The sequence below is a fragment of the Carya illinoinensis genome, chromosome 1 (genome assembly GCF_018687715.1).
Source record: "Carya illinoinensis cultivar Pawnee chromosome 1, C.illinoinensisPawnee_v1, whole genome shotgun sequence".
Lineage (NCBI taxonomy): Eukaryota > Viridiplantae > Streptophyta > Magnoliopsida > Fagales > Juglandaceae > Carya > Carya illinoinensis.
This window is the reverse complement of record NC_056752.1, coordinates 20,734,050-20,758,305: the sequence shown is the minus strand read 5'-3', so window position 1 is coordinate 20,758,305 and position 24,256 is coordinate 20,734,050. Positions and strand designations below refer to the sequence as shown.

Here is a 24,256-nt window from a genome sequence, read left to right as displayed (position 1 = left end):
TTTTTATTTCTTGCTACACGAACAAAAACTAAATATATATATATATAACCCTAATAAGAACAAACAACGTATCTTTTCTTATTACCAATAAATAGCACAAGATAATCATTGCAATACATAATAAAAGATTATTACAAAACCCCACCTAAAACAAATGCCGAACAAGCACCGAAATTGGCAAAACCATAGACCTAACACTGTTATTCTCCATACAAAATGAGAAAATCAAGATCAATAATCCAAGTGCGGTCATGCTGGAGTTCGCCGCCACTCAGACCATCTATAAAACATCTCTCCTATTAAGATCTTGAATTACCGAGTTTCATCATCAAGGTTGCGGAAACCATTAGACAGGTCCTCGTACAGCTGCTTAAATTTGGCCACAAGAGCAGCTTCTCCTTCAGCCGGATCCTCGAATTTCTGAGACCTGTGATGTTGATAAATCAAAATATTAAGACATTCTTCTCATTTATTACGACTTCTCCTACATAATGATCAGAGCATTTTAGCACCATTATTACTTACACTAGACGGTAAAAGAGATCCCCCAATCGATGTTTGATCAGGCTGTAACTTATCTTTTGACCATCCATACCAGCTCCTCTCTCCACCGCCTGCATATTGTCAACATTACATTAATGCTAGCTTGCACTAATGCTCCAATCATTTGACACAAGAAAAGCATGAGAGAGAGCAAAGGTAAACAAAATCTGGTCCGTTAACACCTTCACTTTCTATTTATTTCCTTTAGCTCTTGCGATATTTTGAGTTAAAAAGGAAAAGGGAAAAACACAAGTCTTTAAAAATCACACGGAAATGAAAAAAAAAAAAAAAAAAAACATGAAGAATTCTTCGCCGTGCATTTAATTTTCTAAAAATACAGGGAACTAGAAACATGAAGAGGGAGTCAATTTAAGAATTTCATAACTTCTGAAGAAAAAAAAAAATACTTATGTGAACAGGGGAAAAATTCTTGAATCAACAAAAAAAGAATTATTGGAAGAAGCAGGATCAGCAGTTTTGGGGAAATAGAAGAAGCTAACCCAACTAAAATATACCTGATTGGCCAAACTATAAAAGTGGATAATGTTGCGCATCATCCAAACAGACTTGTAGAAAGGGCAGAATTTGTCATATCTGCCACACCCATAAATGACATTATTATAAAAGATGAGGTAAAGGCTACCAGGTCATGTTAGTGTAAATTATTCAAAACGGTTTTTTGAATGAAAAACCAGAAAAGCTGGGACTCACGGAGTAAAAGCATTCTGAGCAAGATAGTCTTCCCTCAAAAGCTTAGCAGTCTCTAGGGTTATCTTGTCTGTTTCAGCTAATGCATCCTTTCCTACGAGCTGCAAAAACCAGATGGTAAGGATGTTCAGTAATTACCAGAAAGAAATTAAATACTTGTGAAAAAGGAAAAAAAAAATAAATAAATAACATTGGCTGCACATGCTTTGCTTGAAAAGAAATGAATGACACTTGGGTGTATATATATGCGTATGCATGTATGTATATATACCAAAGACATAGGAACAGGGATGGATATGACTAATCTTCTGTTTCAATATAATTGCTCAATCACCAACAAAAAAGGCATACCTGAACGATTTCATTCAGGTCATCTTCTCTCTGCAGCACCTCACGGGCCTTTGTCCTGATGTTAATAAAATCTGGATCGAATTGCTCATAGAAAGACTCTAATGCCTGAAACAGGAGAAAATTTCTATAAATGTATAGGACTACCACGATTTGTTATACGAGAGACAAGGAACTGAAAACATACTGTTGAGTATTTTGAATAGGAAATGAGCCAATTTACAGAAGGAAAATGTTTCCTCTGGGCAAGTTTTTTGTCCAGACCCCAGAAAACCTGTAGGATAAAAAATAAAAAATAAATAAATAAATAAGAAGATAAATCAAATTAACAAAACTAACAGATTGCTTAGAATAATAATTTGTTCTAACTTCTACATAATAATCAAAGCAAGCAAAAATCATGCATCTGAATGACAATGAAAGGAGAGACTGCCTACCTCAGGCTAGCACACATCTCAAAATAATATGCCATACAGAAATATAGTTGGGTCAACAATTGAACCAATTAATGATCCTAAACCTCGTCCTCCTCAGTCACACTTAATTATATGGCACGTTTCAATTGGTTTCTTCTATCAACTACTTAAATGACCACCACCTAAAAAATATACCACATAACAAGTGTGATTGGGGATGATAAAATTTAGGGTGAATAAGATAATTACTCGTTATATAACCTAATTATGAAAGGCAATATTGACGGTCTCAAAATTGTGCATTTGCCACATGTAATGCACACAACTTCAGCAATATTCCTGATAGAAATTAACATGTGATATGCTGAAACCAGATCAAAATCGTTTACCTGGACAATGCTAAGGGTTGCAGACGTCACGGGATCTGAGAAGTCACCTCCAGGAGGAGAAACAGCACCAACAATTGTGACACTACCAGTACGCTCTGGGCTCCCAAGACATTTTACTTTACCAGCACGTTCATAAAATGAGGCTAAACGTGCTGCAAGGTAGGCAGGATATCCACTATCTGCAGGCATTTCTGCCTGTATGAGAGAAATCATGACAACATCATTAGAGTAGGCTGAGGAAAATACCAAACACACTATCCATCATGAAATGAGCTTTAAAATACAATAAATCATGTATCTTACAACACTTAACCATAATGCAAAGAATTACTAATTAACTTACTACAAGAAAAACAAATAGTAAATTTAGGCTAAAAGATTAAGCACGTGACACCATTGAAAGATTCATTGAATGGCAAAATTTATGAAAGATATATCCTTCCTATGCGGCTATGTGAACACTTGCCTCTACCTAAAAGTAAAGGTAAAGCATGGATCCACCTCTCAATCATGGAACAGAGACAAGTAAGAGGGAAAGGTTATTACTCCCTACAGAATAAGACTAGAAGCACTGAGACAAATCTCAGCCAAATCAAAAGAGTAATAAAGATATATGTGAACCTGACTTCACTCACAATGGATGCTTGACATCACCCTCCACAACTTGAGAAAGAGAACACTTTGCAACTTGAAAAAGGAATAGCAAGGAAATACAGGTGTGTGTAGAGAGAGATGGAGAGATTCCAAAAACAGAGTCCATATGATAATTCAGGGCTAATAGTAAGACAACAATAAGCACTACATAAAGCATCAAATTAATTACTTCAAAAATTAAAGAGAATTTTCTTGAGTTAAAATTAATTGGCAAAACTAACCAGCCGCCCTGATATTTCACGCAATGCTTCTGCCCATCGAGACGTTGAATCTGCCATCATGCTAACATTGTAGCCCATGTCTCTAAAATATTCAGCGATTGTGATTCCTGATAATTCGTAATCATAATTTTAAAACTGTCATAGCAGCCACATTACAAGAACCTTAGCATGTTATTTTTCCTACTAAGCATTTTTCCTACTAAGCACACCTATGTTCGTGCAAGTATAAATGTCAAAAACTGAGAACTCTTTTTTGTTAATAAATTAAGAAATCGAGATGTCTGAGCCTGGATTTGAACTGGGGACTGTGAAAACTGAAAACTTCATGGGGATACAAAATGAAATCATTAGGAATATATTAATTCAACGATAACATCATAATTGAAAAAGGACATTAATTTGAGAGCAAATAGGACAATGTTCAAACAGCATCTTCCTATCAAAGCACTTCCGAAACAAGATAAAAGAAAATACAATAGCAACAAATCTAGAGATCCATCATCATGAAAATTACAAAAAATATTTCACAAGTGAACGTGTTGTTTTACAGATAAAATATGATATTGATAAAGATTTCAGGTTCAGAAATTTCTGCTGTTGTAACTCTAGATGACCATTACTGAAAAATAAATAACAATTATAATCCAACAGGAAACCATCAATACAATACTTAGCATTCGCTAGAGAGGTCGTTCCAGAAAACAATTGAGAATGTTAAACCTTAACAAGCTGGACTAAATTGTGAAAAAACCCAATAGAAGTACCTGTATAAATTGAAGCCTCACGAGCTGCCACTGGCATGTTTGAAGTGTTGGCCACAAGTGTTGTACGCTTCATAACAGATTCCTCACGGCCATCCGGCAAAGTCATTGTCAATTGAGGAAAGTCCATAAGAACCTGAATAATTAGATTACTTGATGAATCAACTTCAAAAACAACAAAAATAATTTATTGCTGATCAGGTTTAGAAAATACAGACCTCTGCCATTTCATTCCCTCGTTCCCCACAACCAACATAAACTACAGTATCAGAATTAGAGTACTGCATTAAAAAAAAAAAAAATGCATTAGATAAATAATGACTAAGAATATTACAGCATCACAAATGCGTACAGAGATCCTTGATAGATAGATGAAAGTCTCACTTTCGAAAGTGCTTGACTAATGACTGTTTTTCCACAACCAAAAGCCCCAGGTATGGCACAAGTCCCACCAAGAACTGAAGGAAAAAGGGCATCAAGAACACGCTGAAATGAAAACAGACTCATCAGAACTGAAGAATGATCCACTAAAACTTTATGCATGAAGCAACTAACAATTCACCAATCCACCTGCCCAGTAAGTAGAGGGGTATCAGCAGCAAGTTTTGACGCAACAGGCCGTGGTGAACGTACAGGCCAAGTCTGCAGAATATGGGTAAAGTAAAATTAGAGATGTAAAATTTCAGGAAAATACAATAAAGATACAACCATGAAAGTATAACCAAAAGAACAAAATTAGAAACCTGAAGCATGGTAAATTTCTTTTTGACACCTTGGAACTCAAGCTCTAAGACAGTATCCTGCACATACATTTAGGAATAGTCGATAAATTATATGCCAAAAGAAAGATCTGAAAACAACTTATTTGTGCACTGCATGTGTGTGTACATATATATTCCTTTACTCGCCCTTGATCAGGTTCAACAAAAAAATTATCAGAAAGTCCAAAAATAAAAAACAACTGGAAAATCTCATCTTAAAGCATCCTAATATAAGTCAAGAGATGTCCTCTCAGCATTGCTAGATATGCAGCTAAAGAGCCAAATGCAAAATAGACAGAATCAGTGTGAAAAAACTCAGAAAATTTTGAATTGGCAATGGTGATGGACTATAAAGGCACATAAGATAGGATGCAAAAAACATTAGACAGACAAACCTTCAATGAATATTGACCAGGTGCTGCAATGAAAGAAATTTTTCCCATTGCATCAGGAGGAAGTGCAACATGATGTTGCATTAGACTGTTCTCAAAGACGGTCTGCATTGTGAAAATATATCAGAGCTGGGGCTCAGAAAAACCTTAATGAAAGGAAGTCAAAAGAGTCAAGTGCTAATTCAAAAAGAGCTAATGCAAAACAAATAGCAACTCTGAAAAACTTACAGCATACAAGTCTCCACCTGTGAGAAGATCTCCCTCACCTGTGACAAGTGGATGACATTGGATTTTAGCATAATCAAACAGCATCGATTTAACAATAATTCTAAAAAGCTTATAAATAATTTAATATATCACCTAGTTTTTTAGGCTGAAACTCCCAAAGTATATCTTTGTCAAGAGCTGGGACAGAGACTCCGCGAGGGATATAGACATCACCAGATATTTTTGCAATAGTTTTCAAAGGCCTCTGTCAATAACAAATAAAACTGAAACAATAAACACCACTAATTCATTTTGTGCCTGCAAGGGTAATGTTCAAAAAGGTTTGCTAGGAAATAGGGTGATTAAACCTAAAGCAAAATTATAAATTAACTAAGACCAGGTTTAAGCTTCAATTTAGGCGTACCTGAATGCCATCAAAAATATTTCCCAATATTCCAGGTCCCAACTCCACCGATAGAGGCTATAAAGTTTGCATACTTTTGTTAGCTGATGCTTTTAACACATCATCAGAAAACCAGGAAAAGACATGATGGTAGGCTCACCTTGTGTGTTCGTAGCACAGGGTCATTTACTGTCAACCCAGCTGTTTCCTCATAAACTGAAAAAGAGAAGACAAGTTTCTCATTTGGTTTTGATTTCTCTGAATAATCCCCACCATATAAAAACTATAGAATGCAGAATATAATATTAATAATGATGAGAATGATGAACGTGATTATTCTTACACTTTCAACAATTTATTTAGTAGTCGGGATAGATAGACATGGACAGCCACCAGAAACCATAAAGAAAATATGATAATGTAATGATGAAAGAATTGCAACAGAGACATCACTATGAGTTGAAATAGTGGTAAATACCTTGGATTGTAGCAGAATCTCCTTCCAACCGAATAATCTCACCAATAAGATTATCGTGTCCAACACGGACCAGCTCATACATTGCAGCCCCTGCCATGCCATCTGCAATGACGACTGGTCCAGATACCTGTCAAGTTATAAGTGAAAAACACAAATAGACCTTTTTAAGTTATCACATCCAGTTCTTTTACACTCCCACATTATTAGAGAAATTCAACACAACTGATAAGCCAATGCATTGACCACAACTTTAACCAATGACCAACCAAAAATTAGGATTTTTTTTCTAATTTTGATAAGTCAGAAATTTAAGACTCTTTGTAAGATGATGTAGTAAAACCAGCCAAAGAACTAAAGTTTGAACAAAAACATGATACATGCAGAAAACACATATTCCATGTTGCTACCATCAGTGATAACCACATCAATTCGATGACTTTAACCATTGTAGATCAACTGCTAGTGAACGGGAAGACATAAATACATAGCAAAATCCATCATATATAATATGGTCAAAAAATTCAGTTAGCACTAAGTTCAACCCATAAAGTAACCGATCCACATAATTTATATCTTCTTTCACTCGATATCAAAAGTATATAAGAAAATCATTTAATTGGATGCATAGCTCCCAACAGTACCACAAAAGTATAACTCGAAAGAAGGGTAACAAGATAACGCAACACTTTGCAAGTCTATAATTTGTAAGAACATTAAGGTTCAGAGGACTAGGCTAAGACAAGCAATGAAAAAACAGAGCTATCGTTAAGCAAACATAACAAACAAATATCCAAAACCTAAATGCTAACACTCTCACCTTCGAATATCCTATAAGTTCTTCCCTCTTTTATTTTTCCAGTTTCGAAACCAAGATTTGGAGGTAGGATTGACCCGACACGACGCAACCCCACTCGTCAGTCGCATTATTAGATCTCTCAAAGGCCAATGACTTGAATGGATAACGCAATTAAAAAAAAAAAAAAAACACTTAAGTTCAACAATCGGAAAGCTGACCGACGGATAATTCGCTAAAAAGTTTACCCCAAATGATAGCAGATCAATCCTAAAATGCACGCAGCCAATCCAATCAAAACAAAATCCAGGATCCAAAACAACCAAAACGCACCAGATTTGTGGCAAAACAGAGAATCCAAGGTTCAATCGGAAATAAGTAGTACGAACCTTGCGGACGTAACCGTACTCACTCTCCTTCTCGGCATCTTCGAAGGTCGTCAATCGAGATCCGTAGACCGCCGGCATTTTTGTGCTCTCCGATCAATATCTCAGGGGCTCTGCAAAAACCCAAAACTCCCCCGCTTCAGGCGTTTCCGATCGAATTATTTGCAAAACGACAGAGACTTAAAGAGTGAGAGAGAGAGAGAGAGTCTGTGTCTGCGAGAGAGATCTCGACGCGAGGGGTGAATTTGTAGGACACGTACTGGGATTGGTTTCTGGGAAGGAAATGATTCTCAGCGGGACAGTCTATGTTATTAGACACATACTGCCTTTCTGTTCCTGATCTTTTGATTTCCTGCTGTGAGCTCCCTGCAGTTATTGATTTCTGATTGGCCGGATGGTTTAGAAGGAATACATTCAGTGCAGCATGGTACACGGTAAATGGTGGTCTTTTTAGGGAATGTTGAGCAGTTGAGAAATTAAATGAGTTGAAAAATTGGTAAATAGTAATAAAATTTTTTGTAAATAGAAATGAAATAATGAGAAAAAAAAAATTTTGAATAAAAATATTATAAATTTAAAATATTATTATAATATAATTTTTTTATTTTTTTTATTTTAATATTTGAAAAAAATTGAATTATTTTTGTGTTATATTTAGAAGTTTGGAAAGTTATTATAATTAAATAAAAAAATTTAAAATCTAAAATTGAAAAATATTTATATTTTAATGATATTTAAAAAAGAAATTATGATAAATTTTGAGATGAGACGAAATAAGATGTATTTTCTAAACAATCCTCATTCTTTATATTATTACATTATACCATTTAATTTTGATCAAAGTACTAATCTCGAGAACTATATTCTCATTTAATGTTGATGCCTTGGTCTTGGGAATACAAGTATTTTCAAGTATTATTAAAATATTTCATATTTGACTTCTTAAGTATAACTCAAACATTAAATACTTTTAATTTTTAATTTTTAATTTTTTTATACAATCATTATAACTTATCCAAACTCTTAAACAAAATATAAAAACATACAATTTTATCAAATTTTAAAATAAAAATAATATTAAAATTTTTAATTTTATAATATTTTTATTCAATTTTTTCTCTCATTTTCTAAAATTCAATAAAATATTTTAATTTAAATTATTTCACTAATATTTACAAATATTCTAAAATATTCTAAATATCCAAACGAACCTAATTATTATGATATCAAAAACTTTATGTGCAGTCATTTTTTCATGCTCTTTGCATATTCTACTAATGTAATTGATTGTGTCACTTTTTTTATCAGTACATTGAATAAAAACTATACGAAAATAACTGTATATAGCATAGTTCATCTGATATACATTAGGGTGTCTATAGCGCATTAAGATTCATCAGAATTTTTTATCAAAACACTTTCAACGTGTGGGTCTAATCATATACTTAGTATTGCCATAATATTCAATGCACAAACTATCTCTATAAACTGTAGTAAAAGATTAAAATACTAGTGTGGCTCTCAATCCGTCTATAACTCGCATAATTCCAATCCACTAAGAGGATTGGTGATCATTCGAAGATCTGCTAAAATAATTATTTCTCTGGCAAGAGAGAGGAAGCTGCGGTTTGCCAATGGACAAACTTCTACTGTACTTTATACAATTGTGGGGACCGTCTGGTCTTTGTTGTTATTGCCAATACAATTTACGGCAACTTCCCTTCCGCGGTTATTAATTCCAAATTTTATTTATTTTTGTTTGTCCAATGATTTGTAATATACTTTTTAAGAGAGGTTTAGACACTGAGTTAGAATAAGATGAGATAAAAGTCAAAAATTTAATAAAATATTATTAAAAAATTATTTTTTAATATTATTTTTATTTTAAAATTTGAAAAAATTAAATTATTTATAAGTTATTCATATATAAGTTTGGGATGGACATGAATGAATAAAATCATGTTGTTTATGATTCACATCCGATTAGTTAGTTGGTAAGGCAGTAGTTTACTAAGGCCATGATCAGTAGGCTGGTCCGAGAGGATAATTAGCCACACTGGGATGAAGACATGACCCAAACTCTTATGAGAGGTAACCGTGATAAAATTTTTGCAATGGGTGAAAGCCTGACAAAACAATGTAGCATGGAGATAGAACACGTGTGGGTTGGCCGTGGCAGAACTAAGAATTTTTTTTAAGGAGGCCAAATTTTCTAATATGTTACATATTAAAATTTAAAAATTATAAAAATATAAATATATATAAAATTAGATCTCGATAATTTGCAATATATACATAAAAATAAAATTCTAAAAATAAAACATCTTAATTTATGTTTTAGTTTTTTCATGATAATGTTTGATGAAATAATATTCATCTATTATTATTTTTATAATAAAATATTTCGAATTTATTTACTTCGTATAAACTATCAAGTGATTTTTTAGAATGTCATTTTTCATTCTAGTATATATGTAAGCTAGTTTATTAAGTTTTATATAAACTCTAAATATTTTTATGTCACATTTAGAATATAATATTATAATAGATACCTTAAATAAGATTTTTCTTGCTCAGTGAATTTCAGAGGATAACACTTCTCAACTATTTTTCATATAGATTACCAATCTTAAATGATTTTTCTTGTATTTTTATTTTGAATTCCAAATTAAAAGGCTTAATATTATATAACAAAAAACTTTAGGATCCATATTAATAAGTTTATTATTTCTTCTAAACTTAATTTTGATTCAATTTTGGTTAGACTACACTCTTAAAAATCAATAATATATAAGAATTATACAAAATTTTGAGACTATAGAAAAAATTGAAAAGACATTTTTAAGTATATTAAAATTTTATAGAATATATAGAAATTATAAATTTTTTTGAAGTGTCATTTCTACATTTATAAAATTATGAATAAAAACTAGGGTATATTTTGATTTTTCAAAAAATTTTGGAGGGACATGGCCCCCTCTTAAATGAATGTAGTTCCGCCACTATGGGTTGTAAACTTTGTTTTTCTTTTGTGAAAAAAGGAAAAAAATAATTATTTTATTTTCTATCTTATTTACTACGACGAATAATTAAATTATCAATATATATATTAATTTTTTAAATTTTTATTCCAAGTGCAAGATAACACGAAGGGTGGGTTTAGTTTTTTTTTTTTTTTCCTAATCAAGCGTGCGTATATTAATAAAATAAAATATTACAAACCATCTGGAGAGTCTTTTCCACTGTCTAAAAGCAAAATATTAGGAAGAATGAAATCTAATAGAATACTACCAAACAAAGAGTTTGTAGCTGCCCATTGTGCAATAGAATGCGCAAGTCGATTTTGAAATCGATCAATCTTGTTGAAACTCCAGCCAGGATGAAACTTTAAGGAATTTGCAATGTCATCCAAGATTGTAGATATTTTCCAAATCACCTCTAATTTAGAGATAGAAGAAATTACCAATTGGGAATCTCCAACTAGGGAAATATGAGATGTGTTGATAAATTCTGCCATTTTGAAAGCCAATTTTGCTGCAAGAGCTTCAGCGATGACTAGGGTTATAGTAGGGTTCTCCTTAGTCCAAATTTCAATTACATTCCCTATTGAGTTTCTACTAACTACCAAGGCCAATGAGAATGAGTTTCTTACCACTGCATCAAAAGATATGCAAATATGATTTGTACAAGGGTTTTGCCATTTTTTCCCCGATTTGGTGTTGGTATTTTCTTTCCAAGCCTGCAGATTTTCTTCATAAGAGAGGTTTAACCGCAATGAAATTTTTTGGAGCGAGAATTCCTTTTGGTTATGAACCAAATCATTTCGAAGCCTCCAAATAAAACCTAAGATTAGGCCAGCAAAGATCTTGAAATGATGATCTTCTTGGGAGGTTAGCCCCAGTTTCCGCATGGGGTATAAAATGAACTGTATCCAATCTTTCATTGAATTTAATCCCAGGGAAGAGAGATTTAAAAGCCAATTGCTTTGACTCCATAGGATTCTTGATATAGGACATTCTATGAAGAGGTGTAACAGAGTCTCATCTGTTCCATCACAAAGAGGGCAATTTATGGAAGATAATGTTGGGATAAAGTATTTAATGCACTCTCTTGTCAGCAAGATATCCCACATTATTTTCCATAAAAGGAGTTTATGCCTATTGTGGATTCTAAGATTCCAAATTTTCCTCCATTGGATATATGGAATCACTTCTCTAAGAGGAGTGGCAATATTGGAAGTTAGGTGATGGGCAGTTTTGACTGAAAAAATTTCATTTTGTGTTTTAGTCCAGATGAGTTCATCTGAACCTTGGTTTGAAAGGGGTAATAGGATTTTTAGAATTTCATTTATAATATCCTGTTGAAAAATGATATTAGGATAGGTATCCATTGGCTTGAGAAATCAACTTTGATACTTCCATCATGTTTGAGAGGTCCGTTGTATGGTCTAGGGGAGTAGGTTTGAAACCTTCCAAAGTCAAGATCTAAGGGTCGGACCAAACTTTAACAAACAAACCATTAGTAATTTTAAAACAATTACCTTTTTCCAACAATGGTCTTGTCTTGAGTAATCCTTTCCAAAAATGTGAGTCAGTGACTTTTGATATCGTATTTTCAAAGACGCTTGATTTTTTATATTTCTTTGATAATAGCTTTTTCCAGATACCATTAGGAGTTTTGCACATTTCTCATCCTGTCTTTGCTATCAAAGCCACATTCATATTTTCCATCAGTCGTAAACCCAGACCTCCATCTTTTTTCGACTGGCATATGATTTTCTAAGATTTCAGATCAAACTTGTGCCTTTGATCGTTTGATTTTCCCCACCAAAAATTTCTGAAACTGGCATTGAGTGTCTTGCAAATGGACTTTGGGAACATATGTATTGACATTTGCTATGATGGAATAGAGCTTGCTACTGATCTGATGAGCATGGTTCTACCAGCTTCAGAGAGCATTTTTTATTTCCAGCCATCCAGTTTGTTGTTTGTTTTCGCCAACAAATCTTTGTAATCTTCTTTTTTGGATCGGTCAAACATTGTCTGCATTCCCAGGTATTTCATTTTTTAGAACGATTCTTTGTATGACATTTGCCTAGATTATCCTTCTTGTTACCTAACTTGTATTTTGGATAATAAAGAGTGAGGACTTACTTTGATTGATTCGTTGGCCAGACCAAGTTTTATATTTCTCTTAGACTTTATTGATAGTCAAGATCGACTTTTCTTTTGATTTCCCAAAGATTATTAGATCATCTGTAAAAAGAATATAAGAAATATGTGGATATTCTCTGTTAATTTTAATACCTTCTAAATTCTATGATGTTTCTAATCTCACCAATGGTCTTGAGAGGACCTCCGTACAAAGAATTAATGGTGGGTTTAGTTGGAAGTAAAGAATAAGAGCATTCATAGTTGGCAAAAGAATAAGGCCAAATTATGGCTATTTTAACTAAGATCAGCATTGAATTAGCCATATTATATGCATCTTAGCTTTTAGTAATAGTAGTTCAACATATATAATACAAATTATTTTTTTAATATCATTCCTTTTATGCATACTGAATTATGTGATTATTTTTAGAAAATATCATATTTTATATGTATTATTTTCATTCTATCATATACCACATAACAAGATGAAAGTGAGATATAAATGTGATATGTAAAATTTTCCTATCTTATAGATTGTTGCTATGAACATAAAAATAAAAATTTATCTAAAAAAACAAATAAAAATATTCAATAAAAACTAAATAAATAATAATACTATTTTATAATTATAGAGAGTGAAATGATTAATCCAATACTAGGTTTAAATTTTGAGTGGGCAGCCAAAAATTAATAAGTATTAGCTAAATTTAGTTGTGCAAAACCTTGAGATTTAGAAGAAGCCCTTGTGCTAATGCGCCACATTGTTCGTCATGCTCCAAGCCACTCCATAAGTTGAGACCGGTTGAGTTTGAGTGTTAAGGTATGTTGAGATATGTTGTGAATAGCAGTAAAAAAGTAGATGAAAATTATTTACAATAACGAAAGGTAACTCTAGAAGATCAAAAGTCACGCCAAAAGTGGCGGAGCAGCGGCAAACAGTGTTTTCCAAGCAATGGCCATGGGTTTCAAACTAAGAATTTCAAAAGGGAGCTACAAAAGGCTTGGGTTGGCCAAGGAGAGACTTATGGAGGTCGGTGGAGTTGATGGTGGTGGTTGGTGGCCATCAGTGGCGGCACACAGTGGAAATAGGCCATGAAAATTGGAGAGAGGCAGTGGGAGAGTGTGGTGGCTAGCGGTCACAGTCGGGCATGAGATTGGATAGGAAGGTCACCAATGGAAGGGGAAGCCGTTAGTGGTGGTGGTGAGGTGGTGTAGTGGCGCATGGTGGGATTGAGAGTACCAACCCGTGCATGAAAGAGAGGGAAAACAGGGAGCGTCATGGGGCATGGCTGGGAAAGAGGGAGGCGCTAGGAAGCTTGGAGGAGGTTGAGGGTGCTTAGGCAATGCCATGGTGGCGGCGCTAAGGCCATGCGATGGAGGAAAAATAGAAGAACCCATTCGGGTTTGGACACGCGTGAGGGAGGTAGAGGGTGGCGTGGGGGTTGAGATCAGTGGGGCTGGGTTGCCGGCATGAGGGGGAGCAGCTGAGGTGGGCGGTGACGTCAATGGGCAATGCATGGCAACAAGGCTAGCGGAGAGGCTCACAAAGAGAAAATGAGAGAAGGGATGGTCAAGTGTGGGAAAGCAGGGGAGGAAAAAAAGGAAAAAAGAAAGAAGAAAAAAAGAAAATGGAAAAAAAAATGAATGAAAAGAAATGAGGTCTAGCTTTTTCAACTTGGAATCTCAAAACTGATCCAATCACTATAAGAAAAACGGGCAATTGCGACCAATTTATAGCAACGAAAAGAGTATTAGCAATCAATTTTTGGTTGCTAATACTCTTTTCGTTGCTATAAATTGGTCGCAATTACCTGTTTTTCTTGTAGTGAATGCAAAGAATTTTAAAACGGCAATTTAAATAAAAATAATTTGAACATAGTGAGTAAGTAAAATAAAATAATAAAATCTAACAATAAAATAATTTAAAACAATGAGCATTTTAAATTATGAACAATAATTAATAATAATAAAACACATTGAATTAAATTTCACAATTAGAAATCGTAAAAATAATACCATGTTAATCATATAAAATTTAAGAGAAAGGCTAGGAACCAGACTCGGTGCTAACATTATATTTACACATTCTAATATAATTGTGACGTGTATGCTTTTTAAAAAATGTAAAATAGAAGTGAAGGTAGGTAATCTGTTCCCGTTACCTTCTCCCCCATCAATATCTCTCTCCTCAAGCCGAAGTTCTCAATTTCTCTCACCTCTCAGTCGCGCTCCCTCTCTGATCTCCCCTCAAGCAATGCAGGCATCGCAGTCAATTCTCTCTCTCTACATATTGTAGTATATAAACATATGCCGATAACCCCCATCAAATCAACATCACCATAATGGTTGAGGAAAAAGCAAAGCACCTAGCTTCTGTGGTGTCTCAGCCATTAGCTTCAAGCACCGACCAAAATGTCTCTAAAAATAAAAATATAAAACATCAATGCATGACCGCTCATGGCTTTCTCGGTTTTCATCTCTCTCTGGCATTGGTGGGTTGAAGGCGAGAGAATACTTTTGTTAACGGTAAATTTTCGTCTGGGTATTTGCTTATTTGGTTTGGTACAGTGTAAAGATTTTTTATTTTTCTTGTTTGTCAATGATTTACCAAAATTTATTTATGTAAGAACTCATTATGGGATTGGTAGATTGTAGAGGAGAAAGTAAAGGATTTAGGATCGATTTCAGAGTACTAAAGAGAGTAGGATACTTTTCGTATTGATTTTGACAAGATATATCGGTTTTTTTTTTTTTTTAAGTTGCTTGGATACTGTTGGGGCTTCTTTATGCCATTGTAGACTCATGTATACAAAACTCTCTCTCTCTCTCTCTCTCTCAACATGTACCTCTGATTTTTTTTTCTCTTCCTAAGATTTTTTTTCCTCTTCCAGTTCATCCAATCTCAGGATATAGCTTGAAGGGCTTGAGAATCTCAGGATATAGCTTGAAGGGCTTGAGGGGGAAGAGGGAGAAGAGAAAGGGGACTTTAGAAGATCTGTAGATCGAAAGGCAAAAAGGGTTGGTTTTGCTCCTCTCAACTTGTACCCACTGTAAATAACCTAGACACCCTACGTGTTGGTTTTTTATTGGATGGTGCAAAACACAAATACACACTACAACCGGTTTGAAGTTAAACTCAAAATTTAAAACAAGGAAACCCATAATCTCAATAAATAAAATAATTATTTAATTAAAACTCACATAAATACAATGTATCACAAAGGGTTAGTATTTGTTATTCGAAGATTCGAGATGTATGGAAATCAAAGATATGACACAAATGAAAGAACCTTTAGTGGTTATATCCTTGATTATTTTGGAAAAATGTGTAAGGTCGACATGTTCATAGGGTGTTGGTGTTGATCAGAATCTGTCTTCGAAGAGCTTTCATCTTGGTTTCTATCATTTTGGTTTGTAAGCTATTTTAAATTTGCTTGCAGTGAATCTGATTTTGGGTCTATGGTATTCTATTTAGCATTTTGGGTTGGGGGTATTGTGGAGAATTATTTGTTTCCTTTTTTTACTAGTTTAGTTTGATAATTCTCTCTCTTTATTATTAGTATTATTTTTTTCCATATTTTCAATTTTGTACAATCTCCAAAATGGTGCAAAAAAATATATATATATGGATTTGTCACGTCGGGTTCAAAATAGGCTTTGGCTGGTCGGGTTGTAGGTCTAAACCAGTGCGCTAAATTCTAGCACGTGGAACATACATGGAGCTCCCTTATTTTTAAAAGAATGTCCCCAAAGGTATCAATCCAAATTTTTGAAGGTCATGCCGATCTTGGGAGACTATTATTTGGAATAACAAACCACATTTCTAGTCTAGCCTTGACACTATTGAAGATTCGTTCAAGGGATCTTAAATATTGGCTTATTTCGGGAGACTTTAAGAGTCTGTTCGGTAATATAATTGTTCTATAGTATTTTCGTATATTTTTTTCTCAAACATCATTCAAAAATAAAATATTTATCAATTTTAAATTTTTAACTTTTTCATCTAATCATTATTTAATCATAGTAACCTTTTCAAACCCCCAAAGAAAATATAAAAAATAATACTACTTTTTTAAATTTCAAAATAAAAATTATATTAAAACAATTTTTAAACTTTGTAATATTTTTTTCAATATTTTCTCTATCATTTTTCAAAACTCAATAAAATATTTTAATTCAAAACGATTTCACTACTATTCACAGATATACTGAGATATTATAAGGCCTGGTTTAGATAAAGAGATGCTTTCATCTCATCCCAATATCTAAATATCACAAGTACAAACATTTTTTAATTTCAAATTTTTAACTTTTTTATCTAACCATTACCTAATTATTACAACTTTCTCAAACTTTAAAATAAATCACAAAAAATAATCCAACTTTTTCAAATCTCAAAATAAAAACAATATTAAATTTAACAATATCTTAACTTTATAATATTTTATTCAAATTTCTTTCTTATTTCTCAAAACTCCATAAAATATTTTAACTCATTTCATCTCAAATCAAATATCTTACTATTATTCATAAATCATCTCAACTCATCTCATTTCAACTTACTATAAAAAACAAGCCTAAATATCCAAATGGGCCCTAACTCCATTCAAAGCCGGTTGATAAGATGAGGACCTAAGCCTTTGCTTCATTATAGGTCATAGGCTTAGGGTACAATTTTTCATAATTTCCTTTATAAATATCACTCATAATTTCATTTATAAATATCATTCAAATACAAAACACTTATCAATTTTAAATTATTAACATTCTCATCTAATCATTACCTAATCATTATAATTTATAAACTTCAAAACAAAAAAACAAAAAATCAATACAACTTTTTCAAAACTTCGAAATAAAAATAATATTAAATCATATCTCTTTCATTTACTGAAAATAATATTAAACTATTTCTCTCTCATTAACTTTTTCTTTTTTATTTTTCAAAATCTAATAAAATGATTTAACTCAAATTATTTCCCTACCATTTACATAATTATGAGATACTCCAAGTCTCCGAATAAGCCATTTACATAATTATGAGATACTCCAAGTGTCCAAATAAGCCATTTGAGCCATTTAGGTCTCGTTTAGTTATACAGTTCATATGAGATAAGATAAGATGTTTTGTTGAACGTTGAATAAAATATTGTTATAATATAATTTTCAAATATTAGTTTTATTTTGAAATTTAAAAAATTAGTTGAATTATTTATTATATTTTGTATAGAAATTTGAAAAAATTATAATGATTATATGAGATAAAATAATTTAATTTTATGTAATCAAACTAATCCTTATTGATCGAAATGGTCATATTGGCCTTTCACATTAACGAATGGACGGTGGTGCCCATGCTAGTATTAAAGAAAGGCTCGACAAGGGACCAAGTGTATTTCCAACAAAGACTTCTCTTTCCAAAGATCAACGGTGACACCATCCTGCCATATCCTCATAGCATAAATAATGTATTTTCAATACAGGTGTGGATACGAGATCGTATCCAACATCGTTATTCAAGGCATTTTGGACACCGGAAGCCACTAGCAGTACTTCTAGTTCTATAAAATGATACAAAAGGCATGATTAATATAATTACTTACCCGAAGCATTATATAATAATAATCTTAATGCACATGCCACGAACTGTCCAATGGCACCTATAATCAATCATATAGTCAAAATTGTACATCCTCCTATCCAAATCTGACTTAACATCTCTCAAAGCATCATAATTTCATGGCTTTACCCCTCAACCTAAGGCCCCTAGTCATCCACCCGAAACACCTTAAGCTGATGTATCTTGCTGATACTCGCATCTTACCCCACACACACGCACAAGATCATGCCTAACCCGACTTGCACAAACCTTGGCATATGTGCAACCCTTGTTTTACCATTTTTTCACATTTGTACTGCCCAACTCTATACTCTTTCATTCATTCCCATGGTCACTAGCCTACTCACCCAAAATACTCACAACACATCAACTATGTGCACAACCCACAAGGTCCTCTCCTACATGCCAATGACTACCGTGATGACTCCCCTTATGCATGTGACTCATGTAGTGTCCTTACTCATGCCTTGGTCATGTTGGACGGTTTGGTGGAAAGAGGGAAAGGTGGGGAGGGTTATAGAGAGTAGGGGTGAAAATAAAAATCAGTAAACCGGTGAACCGGTTGATTCGATCCGGTTCAGAACCACTAGTTCAGTCCGATACCAGTTTAACCTTTTGAAAAACTAGTTGGAACCGGTCTGGTTCCAGTTTCCCTTTTTCTAACATCGAACCAATCCAGAGTGGACCGGTTTGTATATATATTATATGATTTTTTATATTATATATAATTTATATATAATATATATAATAATTATATATTATATGCTAAATTACTAATTAATATAAGAGTAAATTTTAAAATCCTATTACTCATTATAATCAAATAACATAAAATTCTAATCTTAAACATAAATATTTGTTTGATCATATGTTATTAATATAAATTGTATATATTAAGGATGAATATATTTTATGACATAATAAATTATAATATATATTTTTTTTCATAAATACATTTCTATACATTTAATCATATACACTCATATAAAAAAGTATATGTAACCATCATATAATATATTATCACTAGCATATATGTAACCACTAGCATATTAATTATTATCACTAACATATAAAATCAAATATTTAAATAAGATAGACACTAACGTATTAGTAGTTAAATAGCTATTAGTATATCACTATTAGTAATCAACAATATATAAATAACTATATAAATCACTACATCCATATATAGTATTAGTATTAGTATAGTATTAGTATTATACTAATACTATATATATGCCATACATATTAGTATCACTATAATAGTATAATATATAGTATTAGTATATATATATACTATATGTATGCTATATATTATATACTATTTTATGGCAACTTGTAATATGAACTTGTAGCAGATTTATTTTATAGCAGATTTTTCTATAGCAGATTTTTTACGTGGTAACAATTTTTTAATGGCAGATTTTTTTTTTTTTTTGGTAGATAATTAAAACTAGAAAATAAATAGAATCAGATCAGAACTGGTAAAACCAGAAGTACTGGTTTAGGAGTGTAACTGGTGCGGTATTGGTTCGTACTGGTTTAGTTCCAAAATTTGTCTAAAATCGGACCGTATTGAACTGGTTACACCCCTAATCGAGAGTGGTGAAGTGATCTCATCGGCAACTTCTAACAAAATTGTGTGGTGCGTTGGCTGAGCTGGTGGTTTCGGTTTGGTCTAGCTTCTGGGGGTTGATGGGGCTAACTACCCTACACGGCATACAAGTGATTGAAACTCAAAAGGGAGAGCTAAACTGAAGTGGTGCAGCATTGCACATAAAAGCAGAGCAACCAAAGTACTCTTAGAGCATTGACATTGGATTGGCTATCTCAATCTTCAAAATTTGAAGAATATGTATCTTTTTAATTTTTAGCTAATCACTTAACTCTTAAAATCTACATTGGATTAGCCATCACATTTTCTATAATAATAAAATATTATTATTTTTTAATATTTATTTTTCTTTAATTAATATTTATTTTTAATTACTTTTTTATTTTATTTTTCTAATGTTCAATAATCTCCAATAATCATATTCATAATCTAACAATCTATAATATAATAATCTTATATCTATATAGATGACAAAATCTCATATTTAAATAAAAATTTCATATGTACAATCCATAATAATCCCATATCTATAATATAATAATCTCAAAATATAAAAAAATAACATATGAGAAAATCACATGATCACATGCATATAATAAAATAACGATCCAACAGATCTACATGTAACAATAGTTACTGCCCAAAATAACAACCCAATCGAACAACCTCGGCAGCATTAGATCCCATTAAGATTCTAACTGCTCCATTGCTTGTGTGCATCTGCATGCATAATAATAGCCCAACAGCCCTACAAAATAACAGCATCTCTAACAAAATAACAGTCCAACAATCCTACATAACAGCCCAACATTCCAACAATCACTTAAAAATAGATGACTGCATTTATTCTAAGACATGGAGTGATCACAAGGACAAGCATATAACAAATAACATATGAGAAAATCACATGATCACAAGCATATAACAAAAAAAAGCCCTACATGTGGCAATAGTTGCTGTCCAAAATAACAGCCCAACGGAACAAAGGCCAATATCTGTACATTCCAACAATCCAATATAATAAAAAGCCACCAAATAGCATAGGCAGTAGTTGCTGCCCAGCCACATGTATTTCAACCACATGTGGCTGCCCAGCTATTAAAACCAATTGTAAACTGTTTAATTATAATATAGTTGATCAAAACAGGTTGAGACAAAGATGGCTACACATCTTCAAAATCAAAAGATGGAGATGGAGGCAGAGATGTAGATGAAAATTGCTTTTGTGATTCCTTGAAAATCTCTTTTTGAATATTTAAGAAATACTGTTGTTGTATTCTATTCATGCCAGCAAGATCTAATTTCATTATCTTCATATCGATCTTCATTTTCTCCATATCATTCTTCATCTTTTTTCTCCACTAGTAATTCAGTCCTCTCAGAATTACTCTTGCTAATCTCTTGTCTTCTCTCAAAAATGTATATGGCTCTGTCATTTCTCATGTCATTTAAGGCCTCAGCAAATTTAGCATTGTAAGTCTCTCCAGCCTTCCTCTTTCTCTCTATTTCTTTCTCAACCTTCTTGCCTAGAGGTCTCTCAGAAATGACCTCTACGTTGTCATCTAAAGTTTTGTCTCCTAGTGGAGTTGAGTCCGCAATAGCAAGGCGTTTCCCATGTGGTTTCCTTATCGTTGACAATATGGAAACATGCTGCTGCCATTTTGGTTGGTTCCATGTTGTATTATGTGGCCTTCTTATTCTGTCTATAAATGATTTTGGCTCTTTCAATCTAAATATACGAATGTAGTGAGAATGTGATAATAAAATTTCAGTAAAAAAATTCAGAACCAAATGTAGTTAGAAACTCATACCTTGTCCTGTTCTGTTGCACCACTTGGATACAATGATTCTACTTGGGCCATAGCAGCACAAAACTTATTTGTGCATTTTTGGATCATCGACCATTGATTGGTCAATGACCCCCTAGAACGATTTGCCATGTTAAGTTTTTTATACTCATTGTAATAATCACTAATTCTTTTCCACATTTGCGAATATTTTTTATCTGTCCCCCAGATAGCATCCACACTAATATTGAGTCAAGCTGACACGAGGAGATTGTCCTCCTATACGGTGAAAGACACACCTCGTTGTGTTTTCTTATTAGGTGGCCTTTTTTCACCTGCCAATTGTGTTACTCGGAGTCCAACATTATTATGGCTGCTAGTCATTAGGGTACTAGAGATTCCTTGTTAACCACTTTGCAATAGAGTGGTAAAAAATGGATCTTCATCAAATATGGTGTCCATCCTTTATTCAAATATAATTGTACAAAATCATGACTAGACTCATAACTCCAATAACAACTCAGTACATAAAGTCTTATACAAAGTCTAATACAAAAGAACATACAACAGCCGGGTATGTTATATGCACATTACATACAAAATAACATAATTTCAATATGCTCAGTACATCCCAAACCCTTCATTGTACATGTCAAAACCTTACCACCAGTAACAATAACACCACATAGCATTTTGAAACCCAACCAAAAAGTGAAAACCAAGTGGTTATAATTTGACATACATATTCAGATGTACAAGCACTGAAATATATGTACACATGCACTAAACTGTGGGAATATTCACATGTTCACTAATCATAAGGAAGATATCATTTTCATATTTAAATAGTTCATTCTAATATCTATTTGACCATAACATTTGCAATCATACTTTAAAGAAAATAACTTTTAGAATCTCCAGTTGAAGAGGCTTAGCATGGGTGATGCTTAGAAGGTTAATTGAAATCAATAGTTAATTTTAGCACTTTTCACTAGTTGTATGATATGTGATAGACAACTGTGTAAGAAACCATGCATAAATATCAAATGCAAACATAAATGTAGAAACATAGTACAAGGAAGTTCCATGAACAGGGTATGCATCAAAATCCTTTTATTTTTTGGCAACAATTTATTATTTTACCGAACAAATTGAGTTAATTAAGATGGAATAAATTGGTTCATACACAATAGCAGAAACTGCACAACAATATTGCTCATTTTTGTCTTCAATAAATTCTAAATTTGGTTTTTAAAGTTCAACATTTAAAACACAAAATGTGAAAAAACATTTTGAGTAAATAACATACAACAACCATGTATGTTATATGCTCAGTACATACCATATTAATTCCAATATGCTTAGTACATAAACTCATAATTCTATGCTCAGTACATCCCAAATCCTTCCGTGCACATGTTAAATATCTTGTATTCAATCATCAACAAAATACAACGAAAGAAAATTATCATGTAATTCCCCATCATCTTCCTCATAAAACTCATTTTTGTCTTCAATAAATTTGGAATTTGGAACTTAAAGTTCAACATTTACAATACAGGACAATGAAGAATCAAATGCCAAATCAGAAAACAATACAGGACAATAGTTGCAAGACCTTTCTGTGAGAAAACAAAACAGGATCAAGAATCAAATGCCAAATCACAGATTGTTCCCAATACATAGGTTGTTCCCAAATCATAGGATCACAGAGAAGATGTGCAAAATATTACCAAACAAATCCAAACAAATGTCACCAAACAAATCCAAACAGATGGGTATACGAAATGGGTATACGGAATGGGTATGCTTAGTCCTTAAAACTAGAGTAAAATGTCACCAAACAAATCCAAACAACATCAATAAAATCAAACCTAAACAACAAAATCAAGAGTACAATCAAGGCTAGGGTTCCAGATTTTACCGTGTTGTTGAAACTCGGTGCTGGAGTGAAGCCGTCGCGATGCCGTGCTGGAGAGAAGGAAGTGAAAGACGAAGAAGAAGAACTGCAGGAGAGAAAGAGGGAAGAAGAAGAGAAAGAACCTAAAAAACAAAAAAAAAACTAGAAGAAGAGAAAGAAGGAAGAGACGTGGGAGAGGGAAGAAGAAGAGAAAGAAGAAAAAAAAAACTAGAAAAAGAAGAGAATGGATGATACGTGGGAGAGAAGAGAAAGGAAGAAACGCGGGAGAGATGGAGCTTAAATTAATAAACAATGCGTTTAGACTTGCTATAAGACTTTTCATCTTTAAAAAAAAAAGATGAAATTACTGTAGCTCATAATTTATATGAAATGGGTTTGATTAATCCAATGTAGGCCAAATATGGATAAAATCAGTCAAATTTAAAGATGAAAAGTAGTTTGAATAAACCGATGTGAATGCTCTTACAAAGCTACAATCAATCACACTTCATGGTGATAATGGGTTGCGTAGGGTTGAGCTAGGGGGGGGGGGAGCAAGGTTTTTTATGAGGTGTTCTAGGTTCTGAAATATACCAAAGAGTGTTAACGGATGAAGAAACAACGTGATAAAGGCACAACAACTTAAGAAACTGCCTTGTTTGTGCAATGTAGAAACAACCAAGTGTGGTTCAGCAATGCAGGGGCTTACCTACTAGTGGAG

General features: G+C 32.9%; 1 protein-coding gene across 1 annotated transcript; it reads right to left on the bottom strand.

Annotated features, from left to right (window-relative positions):
- Nucleotides 1-54: 54 nt before the first annotated feature.
- On the bottom strand, nt 55-7,731 carry LOC122313079 (V-type proton ATPase catalytic subunit A). The gene is made up of 20 exons (XM_043127810.1): nt 7,464-7,731; nt 6,282-6,408; nt 5,964-6,019; nt 5,825-5,881; nt 5,554-5,665; nt 5,422-5,459; nt 5,197-5,298; nt 4,784-4,840; nt 4,611-4,682; nt 4,425-4,526; nt 4,259-4,321; nt 4,044-4,176; nt 3,280-3,386; nt 2,405-2,599; nt 1,787-1,873; nt 1,603-1,707; nt 1,255-1,352; nt 1,059-1,137; nt 526-614; nt 55-427 (listed from the first exon to the last, which is right to left on the bottom strand). The coding sequence occupies exons 1-20, from the start codon at nt 7,539-7,541 to the stop codon at nt 313-315; spliced, it is 1,872 nt and encodes a 623-aa protein (XP_042983744.1). The 5' UTR covers nt 7,542-7,731; the 3' UTR covers nt 55-312.
- Between the last annotated feature and the right edge of the window lie 16,525 nt (nt 7,732-24,256).